General features: G+C 39.7%; 1 protein-coding gene across 1 annotated transcript in view; it reads right to left on the bottom strand.

The window, feature by feature from the left end:
- Positions 1-1,413: 1,413 nt before the first annotated feature.
- Positions 1,414-10,297, bottom strand: part of ARHGAP8 (Rho GTPase activating protein 8) — a 35,342-nt gene continuing 26,458 nt past the window's right edge. Inside the window, 5 exon segments of the mRNA XM_039708289.1 lie at positions 1,414-1,518; positions 5,805-5,894; positions 5,897-5,932; positions 6,538-6,615; positions 8,259-8,287. Of these exon segments, the coding sequence (XP_039564223.1) occupies positions 1,514-1,518; positions 5,805-5,894; positions 5,897-5,932; positions 6,538-6,615; positions 8,259-8,287 (238 nt within the window). The 3' untranslated portion in view covers positions 1,414-1,513.

Raw genomic sequence — 10,297 nt, 5'->3', positions numbered from 1 at the left:
GGCTGGCAATTTCCAGCTGAGGAAGGAAAGAAGCACAAGTCCTCAACTCACAAAAACTTGTGGGATAAAAAGTGCTTGTGTTGGATGGTTTTTGATACCACATACTTTCATCCCAGCACACCCATGGATTCATTGGGTGGCTGGTCACAAGTGGTTTCCCCTGGGCTTGGGACTGAGGAATCAACAAAGATTAATGTCATTGTTGATGAGGAGATGAAGTGCACACACATTGTGTTCAGAGAAGGCACTAAATGGGGCAGGAATGTGGATCTGTTGCAGGGCAGGAAGGCTCTGCACAGAGATGGGCTGAGGCCACTGGTCTGAGCTTCTACAAGACCCAGTGCTGGGTCCTGCCCTTGGGTCAGACCAACCTCCTGCAGCTGCAGGCTGGGGCAGAAGGGCTGGAAAACTGGGAAAAGGGTGGGCTGGTGACAGCAGCTGGATGTGAGCCCAGGTGGGCAAGAGACCAGTGGCCCCTGGGCTGTCCCAGCAGCAGGGCAGTGACTGTCCCCTGTGCTGGCACTGCTGGGGCCACACCTGAGTGCCAAGGGCAGTCCTGGCCCTCATGACAAGAAAGACATGGAGTGGCTGGAGCATGTCCAGGGAAGAGAATGGTCCTGGGGCAGGGTCTGGAGCACCAGGAGCAGTTGAGGGAGCTTGGGGGGCTCTGTGGTGTTTGCAAGGGTCAGGATGAGGGAAGGGATTAATCTGACTCCATGTTCTCAGAAGGCTGACTTATTATATTATATTAAAAGAAATTATATACTAGAACTATACTAAACTATATAGAAAGGCTTGAAAAGAATGAATAATAAAAACTCGTGACTTCTCAGAGCCTCAACACAGCTGGCTTTGATTGGTCATTAAGTTAAAAAAATTCACATGGAACCAATGAAAGAATCACCTACCACAATCCAAAGCAGCAAAACAGGAGAAGTAAATCAGATAATTATTATTTACATTTTCCTCTGAGGCTTCTCAGCCTCCCAGGAGAAGAAATCCTGGTGAAGGGATTTTTCAGAAAATATCAGGGTGACAGGGCTGAGTCTGGAGGAAAGGAGGCTCAGAGGGGCCCTTCTCAGTCTCCACAGCTCCCTGACAGGAGGGTGCAGCCGGGGTGCAAGTCAGGCTCTTCTGCCATGTCTCAAGAGAAAGGATTAGAAGAAATGGCCTCAAGCTGTGACAATTTGAAAATAATCTTTCACTGAAAGAGTGGTCAGACTCTTGAATAAGTTGCCCAGGGAGATGGTTGGAGTCACCATCTCTGAATTCCAGAGATGTCTGGAATGTTCCAGAGGTGTCTGAATGTGGCACTTGAGACATGGTTTAGGGGTGATTATGGTGATGCTGGGCTGATGGTGGGACTTGATCCTGAAAGTGGGCACTTGAGACATGGTTTAGGGGTGATTATGGTGATGGTGGGACTTGATCCTGAAAGTCTCTTCCAGCCTTGATAATTCTGTGATTCATGAATACCACAGGAGTGAAGCAGGCACCACACAACCTAATGAACTTAAACTGCAAAATAGAGAGGGTAGAAACAGCCAATTACTACTGCATTTTCAAAATATAGCAACATCGCCATCTCTTTGGTTTCTCAGTTAAAATGCTGAAAGGAACTCTGCAAAACACTTTCAAAAGCAAATTACTAGATATTAAAACACCCCCACAAACTGAGTGAAATTTAAGTTTCCACCACCCACTGTCAGCTACTTTGCAGATGTGCCAACTGCTTGTGTCTGCTCTGAGGCTGAGTCATCTGATCCTTCCCAACAAACCCCATCATCTCCAGCCACCTCCAGGCTTTACTGAAGGTAATTCCACTTTTCATTTGTGGTTGAGACTTTTCAACAAGTGGTTGAGACAAAACAATAATTCAGAGCAATTTATTACAGCTTGCATTTGGTTTTAAACTGGCTCCTTTGATTACAGATCTGAAGGACAGCCCATGGGCCCCAAACCTAGTCCACTTTTCTAGTTGGTCCAGGTTTGACAATTTGAATTCAGCAAGGTTTTGCAGTGGTTCTTCCAGGAAAGTCCATCCTACCCCCACATCAGGCAACTCGGCAGCAGGTAGGGAAAATGTAAGCCTCTACAGATTCTCTAGTTTCTTTAGCTTTAAACTGTCATGGAAAAATACAATTATGGTTTTCTACTAAATGATTTTTGGCTTCAGAACTGGGTACCTGTGGACCTCAGAGTGCTTTGCCAAGTCATCTTCTTTGCAAGGAGATGTCTTTGAGCTGTTTAAGTTTGCACGTGCATTGATAGATACACTCCACTGCCAGAGCAATGTCCAACATGAGCACTTGTGCACTCTCATCTCTCCTGCAATCCTGAGCAAGCACAGGCATGTCCACAGGCATTATTCAGGGACCAGCTCGTGAAAACAGATCTTTGTTTTCCCTCTTGCTCCTGGTTGCCCATTTCTGCCATGGGCCCCCAGTCCACTCCAGCTTCAAGAAGACCTTACAAATCCTTCTCTAGCAGCTGGCTGGACTGTGAAGTAGAGATGGGCTGGCTGATTTTCACCACTGGGCTCATTACTGGCAAAATCATTACTAATCTAAAGTTAAAGAATTTGGACCTATTTTTGGAATTCAACTCTGTTACTTCTGTACAAGTTGTGCTGTCTTGCTGTACCGCTCTTGGACCAGAAGGAAGCAAGGTGGTTGAGACTGCAGAGAAAATAGGGAATTTTTTTCCCTTCTTTCACAAGCCTGTATCAAACTTGAAGTGTTCAAAACGTGTATCTAGTGATTACAATTCATCCCACTTCATAAAATTGCTACAAGTACCTCTTGCACCACTCAAGACTTAACTCATGGAAGAATTAAATTGCCTTTTATATGTTGGCAGAAGGTTGATGCCTGCAGGTAAAAACTAGGATTAGTGTTAAAGTATAAATTGTGGAAGCTTTTGCAGCACATCAATCTACAATGAATAGAAATTTCTAGCTCTGAGAAATTTCATGTTCCCTCGACCTTTCCAAATGCAAATATTCCCTGAGACATTAAAGAAGAAAACCTATGGATCAGCAAAAATTGCAGATGTGAGCACTAGCATCACTTGATGCTGTGCTTGACATAATAAGGCCTACTCAAAAAGAATGCTGTATTCTGTTGCCCAATTACAGAAAATACTGTGTGGTACTTTTGCACACCTCATTAACACATCAAGTGCTCAGCTCTTAAGAAGTGCATTAAGATTATGTATCTATTACTGGAACAAAGTCACTTGCACGATTCACAGCATTGAGGAGAGATATCAGTTGCTAAAATAATAGTAAATGACATGAGGATTTCCTTAATAGCTTTAGAGTTCAGCTAGGCAACAGTAAATGAACACGTGGGTATTATAGCAATAGGACGGAAGACATGTGATGTAATTTATCCTGAAACATAAAAAAAATCCTTGCAGAATCCTTTCATTCTAAGTTTCTCATTTAACACTAGTAATGAATGGCTATTTTAAACAGGAAAATGCTATTTTAAGATTTAATATGAAATATTTTTCTGATGGTTGTTCTAAAACTTATTAATATTATAGCATTTTCTAAAAGTTATTAATATTATACAATTTTATTCTAAAACTTACTAATATTATATAATTTTCTAAAACAACACTAATTTATCTGGTGTTTTAGTTGCCCAAGATTTATACTTCAGGGAAAACAGGTGACTTTTTTCTACACAGGAAAGGTCTTGATTTGCATCTCCTTATCTCTCCATGCACTGAATTGAGACATGTTTTATTCTTTGATTTTATTATTGCTGAGACACAGTCCTGCTCAGAATGCTATTTTGGTAATCCACTAACTGAAAACCACCCCCACACTTTTGCCGCTCCACAGAAAATTCTTTTTTCTTGGCAAAAAATGTGTGAAATGACCATCTGAGTGGCTGAGAACTTTCTGGAGATGAACCTAAGCAGGTTCTTTTCTACAGATGGGCAACACCAGAACTGGACCCCAGATTTCTTCCATCATCTAGACAGTCCAGGTGAGAATTACAGTGACGCACACATTTCAAAAACTGTACCAAGTTACTCTTTCCCCCCCCAGGATACTGTAATTATTTTGTACTATGAGTTTAACACCAATTTGGAGAAATATCTGATGATGCCAATCCTGTCTAAGCTAAAGGAAACCATTTTTGTTGATGCTTTTTTTGCATCTGTTGCATTTCTCTTTCTCTCCCTGAGAGTTCTGCACAGGGATATGTGCACATGCACAAAATTGCAGCATGTTAAGTGTTCCTAAAACACAGAATTAAATGCTTGAAGCTTTATTGTGATAAACTGTGGTGACATTTTTCCTACAGCTAAAGTATCAGTTCCCATAAAACACACTAGTCTGTGTCCCAATAAGTATTTTTGTCAGCCTTCTGCACCTTAAACAATGTAGGAAGTGTAGCAATCCTGGGTAAAAGAAATCTTGCTTGCAGTTTTTATGACCAAAGGTCATGAAATTTTTATAAACTTCTTTATGTTTATAAACTTTTAATATAAGTTTATAAACTTTTAATAAGTTTATTGTATTTACTATATTTATGCATTTATAATATTCATAAGTTTGTAAACTTATAGTCTTTTATGCTTATATACTTATACATACTATATATATATATGCTTATAGATACTTTTATACTTGACCTTATAATCTTTTTATAAACTTCAAGGTTTTATTAATTTTTAAGTCTGTCACTCAGCTAATTTATTTTGCAGCTCCCATCAATAACACTTAAAAAAAATCAAATGAGACAGTGAAAAGTTTCACTATCACTTCAGACTGCTGAAAAGCAGAAATACTGCATTTCTGGGGTTTCAGGTTAAGAAATGTAAAAGATACATCACACACACATACACACACACTTCCAGAAGACAGAATGAGAATTTTCAGATCCTCCCAGGACAGCTGTCTGTGAGCACCCCCCTTCAGAGCTGCCCTGTGCACTGCACTCACCACGAAGGTACCTTTGCTCTGCTCCAGCTTGGCTCTCAAGCTGCAGATCTTTTAAACCTGGGATATCACCACAGCATCAGTAAAATACAGCAGACATCACACTGCATGCACACAAGAAAGCCCAAGGAGTAATTCTTTTAAACTCCACTTTTCAAAATATTTTGTCAAAGCTGAAAACACTGGTGAGCAACAATTACATAGGATAAATGTTTTACAGGCACTTTGCCAAGCAAAACCTTCCAGTTTATTTAAGCCCTCATTTTATTTTCAGACTTGTTCTCATTTTTTACTCTCTCACAAAGTAAAAATACCACATACAGAAAGTCAGGACAAGATTAATTCAGTAAAAATTAAATTTATACATTTATTTTCCAAATTTCCCCTATTCTTTCCAGTTCTGAGTGACAATCCTTAATCCCTCAATTTGCACCACCTTCCTGTGAACACACCTATTCTTCAGAATGCCCTGAGATGTTGTGTGAACACATGAATCCTTGATGTGGGAAATGCAGGCTTGGGAGCCCTCTGGGTTCCCTGATAGCTTGGCTGTAGCCTGGATGGAAAAATCTCATATTTTGTAAGCAGGTACTGACTCCCAGATATTCTGGTATCTCAGGTGGTCCAGCCCCATGCATTAAAGGGCATTATAAACTCCCTGACAGAGGCTACATAATTAAAGTTTTATAATTCATAGCTTTAGATCCTTGATTCCCCAGGATGCTGTCTTATGGGAATAGTTGCACTGAAAAAAACCAAACCAAATAAAAAAACACTAAAAAAACCCAAACAAAAACCAAACAAATGTATATACATATATATATATATATATATATACACTCACTGGTGATTTCAAGGATAGGATCACAACAGTCAGATGTTAGCAATGGCTGAGGGACTTCCCTAAGGAAAGTCTTCAGGATAACATCAGGAAATGGATATCCTGGTAATCATCAAAATTAACTGACTTGCCTAAAAGGAGAAGAAGGAAAATGAGTGTTCAATGATATGTTTTACTTTTTTTTCAAACTACTCCTTGAAAACTGTTTCACACAACATTTTGAACAGAAAATCTCTTGGCCTTCTGCTGCTGGTAACTCCTGATATTTTATTTTTTCATTTTTCATTTGCATAGAGTTTTTAATGAAATTACTTCACAGGCAAGTCAGTGATATTCAAAATTACTCCACTACATTTCATAAATTATTAGGTAAAATTATATTTCTTTGCCATAACCATTATCAAGATGACACAGGGACTCTGTAACTACAGTAAAGTGCATAGACTCAATACTTTCTTACCATCTTTTTATAAATATATCTTTTTTTACTCAAACCTCATTAGCTGTTACAGATTTTATTACAACTCTGGTATGACATCCAGACATGACTTGCTACTCAGTAAGCATTAAGTGCCTATTGCTATCTCTCAGGTTTCTCTACTAATGCTCTTATTATTTTATGTTAGAAATGGCCTTGATTAATTAACTGTAAGAAATTGCATTTCTGCTTCACCAACAAAACCAGGATGAAGAAAGCACTCACAGTGCCACTGGCAGTGGTGTGATGACAGCTTACCCTGACTGTAGAGTTTCTGCACATCTTTGATAGTCTGGATGCTGGCTGACCTCCTGAAGAGGCTCTCTACTAGTAGTCCTGGAAAATAATTTAAAAATTAAACAACTATAAAACAGATTTTAAAAGAAAACTGTTTTAATGTATTTTGGTGCAGACCATTGCTCCTTCCACCTCTCTGGAAGCCTTTGGGGCTCAACACTGCCTGTCCATGGTATTTTGGAATGTCTGATTCTATTCCTGAGGCAGTTCTGAATTATTTATCATTAATCTTCTGAAAGGTGTCTATCTCACATTGTGGACTAACTGAAATCTGACTTCATCTAGAGAAGAAAAATGTTGGAAAAGGATCTCGTTGGACCTCAGTTTTCAAGGTAAATTATTTATCTCAATGATTACATAAAATAGGATGGGGCCAAGAACTGCTGCTTTTCTTGAGGCTTGTGGTACTTCTTGCTTTTTGAGTTTGGTAAAACTCTCATTCACCTCTCCCTTTCCTTCTTTCCAGTTTGTGCTGTTCCTTACACCCAGCCCATAATGTCATTTCACCCACATGTTTTCTGAATTGGAAATTCCTACTGGAAGCAGAGTAATCTAAAATATTAGCCTGTGCTGGTCTGACAAAACATAACATTGCAGTTTTGAGAAGGTTGGCAGACTACCCACAGCCTTGGAGGCACCACAGGATGTTTCTATATATAAGTGAGGAAGACCAGATAGACTTTCTTTTTTTTGATGCAGGTAAGTAGCCAGAGAAACATTTGAGTATTTCAGCTAAAGTACATGTGGGTTTGTTTGCATGATCAAGAATCTTTACTTTGTTCTAGAATAAATGAGTCATACATTAATGAAGGATACTCATTCATTCTTGCAAATTCACTCAGGTTGCAGATGTATTTCATACATGAAAAATCAGTAAATAATAACAAAATTCCTTAATGAACCCATCACCTAGTATTTGTCACATGAATTTAGGTCAGTATACTAAAAGAACTGATAACATACCAATGAAGTACATTTTCATGGACAAGTTTCAGGAACTTTTGCCAAGGACCCCAAGCTCTGCTTGAAAGCACTCCACTGACCAGGTTTAGAGGTTTGGCTGGAGTTCAGCTCAATACAGCTCCCAGTTCCTTCCTAAGAATACATGCCCTTGCCTCTTGAATTGAATATTAAAATTTTAGCCCATGCAATCAGTTCTGGAAGGAGTATGACATTTCAAACTATCATATCTAAGCTTCTTAACATGTGTGGTCACTAAAGGAACAAAAATATGATATATTTGACCCCTGGCTTTATTCTCCATCAGGTTTTCTTTCAATTAAATAAATTTATAGCAAATAGCATCACTGATAGTAAAACTGTTCCTTTAGATTTATAGTACAGCCTGTCTAAAAACAGTTTGGGAAGAAGCAGCTGGGAATTGCTAGCTCATCAAGGCACTGTCCTCAGCAATTGTTTCCCAAGAATTTGCAGAATTTTATGCTGGTTGTCACTGACTAGAGGTGTTCTACACAACTCTTTCAGAAAACAGATACCCCTAAACACTTCCAATTTGCTTTTCAGGAATTGGGTTAATAATTAATGCTTTTATCTGATGCGAATCTCGCTGTAAGGGCTGCAGTGTAATAAATATCAATTATTAACAGGTTTATACATTTATTGGCTAAGCTTTCAAGTGTCTTATTAAAGACATTTGTTTGTAGCACAGATAACAGTTGTACTTGTCTGGCTCTGCATCCCATCAATGCTGCTGTAATGGCACATAACACTAAGCTCTTATTGATTATGGTTTTGGAGAGGGAAAAGCAGCTTTTATCTTCATCTGCAAAAGGCTGGGATACAGCAATATCTGTGCTTCTTCCAGAATTCTTTTATCAGGCTAGGTGAAATTGAATCAATACACAGCAATTTGTTTGATCACAGGTGGCAACAAGCCAGCTGCCAAAGTAAATATACCCAGTGCTTTTTACATTTGTGGGCAAAGCAAGCCAAATGACAGGACACATAATTAAGTGTAGTTAGTACAATTCTTAGGGAAAAAGAAAAAGCCATATTCTTCTACAGTAAATGAACTGTAACAGCAAGAGTCACATCTTCCTTTTTTTTTCCTTTCTGTGAGTATAAGATGCTGAGACCATAAATAAGAAATTAGGGCAAATCTTAAATCAATCTATGGCTCTAAACTCAGTCTCTTAAACAGAAATATGAGTCAACAGCAATTATGCTCTTGATGAGGGGAAAACAATGAGCCAGGGTACACTGATGAACTGGGCTAAACATGAACTGAAAAGGATATTTTGCTTTAGAAGTTTGTAAATCTATTAATTGCCCTTAGTGCTCTCTGTGTTTAAGTTTGTCAGGTGAAAGCTGCCTAAATCCATTATTTAAGAGATGGCATTTCCCTTGTCACACAACAGGAACAGCATTAGCATATGATTCCAACAAGGATCTCATAACAAGCAATGGGAAGTGTCTCAGTTTGAGACAGAGGAAAGTTAGGAGAAAACATCCTGAAAGGGGCATCTCCTGTGAAAAAGTAGGATTTGGCAAGCCCTTCACCCACCACTATTACAGGAATTTCTTGGTGGAGAGTGGAAAAAACCTGTTTATTCAACAAGCAGACTGCACACAGACATATCCTCCCTTTTCCTTGCATTCTGTGCAGTGAATACAGAGCAATGAGAGGGATGTCTGCAGCCCATAAAGGTGATTTGCACTGCAAGAAAGTGCACAGCAAGAGCAGAGGGCAGAGGAAGAGCCAGGCCCAGCCCTACTGAAAAGCTGAGCAGCAGCAGAATCCAAAGTGTATTTGTGTCCTTGCAGTGTAGAACTGCACACTCTATATGTATGAATGAATAGTCTCAGTTTACACTTGGAATCCCTGCAAATAATTTATTTGTAAGGCCTGATGTGTTGGTGTAGGATGTGCCCCCTGTTGACAGAGTGACAGAACTACTCTTTGTCCCCCTAAAAAGGAAAGAAGCCCAGAAGTTTTTCTCATGGATTAGGTGAAAAGCCACCTCATAGTACCCAAGAGACTTCACCTCAGACTTAAAGATAGATAATTGGACAGAAGTCAAAAAGTCCCACCTAGACAATTTAGTAGAAAAAGAAGAGAACAAAGAAACTAATCACTTTTGTGAAGTGTTTTACCAGGAGCAAGACCTCTCGCACCTGGCTCTGTTTTTCTGTTTGTTCTTTAGCCTTTTATTAAACTTTTTTGTTTCCAACACTGCAGCAGAAACCATCCTGCTTATTTTTATGCCTCCAAAGGTAGCTGAGCTATCTTGGGTGTGTTATGGGCCTCCGAGAGCTTATTAGACCTGGCTCAAGGAGGATAATGTAACATATTTGTTTTGCATGGCTTGGTTTTAGGTGGAGAGGGAAGAAAACAGCCACTGATGTGTTTTTTCTGTGAGAAGCCGCTAGAAGCTTCCTCCATGCCTGGCAAAGCCAATCCCTGGATGGCTCTGAGAACAGACCCACTGCTAAGCCAATTGGAGAAGTTGGTAAGGCCTCTGTGATTAAATATTTAAGAAGGAGATCAAAACTGTGCGTGGGTTCTTCTGAGGGGTGGGGAGGCCCCACAGCCGGGGCCATCCCAGCACCGCGAGCGGCCACCACGGCCACGCGGCACCGCCACTGTCACCATGATATTTTATGAAAAATCCTTTGCTAGGATTTTTCTCCTATTCTAGCTGAGAAGCCTCAGAAAAGAAATGTAAACAATTAAGTATCTGATGGCTGTGGAATGTGGTGT

This window comes from Passer montanus, unplaced genomic scaffold (genome assembly GCF_014805655.1).
Source record: "Passer montanus isolate IOZ18808 unplaced genomic scaffold, ASM1480565v1 scaffold20, whole genome shotgun sequence".
In the NCBI taxonomy this organism is placed as follows: domain Eukaryota; kingdom Metazoa; phylum Chordata; class Aves; order Passeriformes; family Passeridae; genus Passer; species Passer montanus.
The sequence above is the reverse complement of the archived record's forward strand: the minus strand, read 5'-3'. Positions and strand labels throughout refer to the sequence as shown.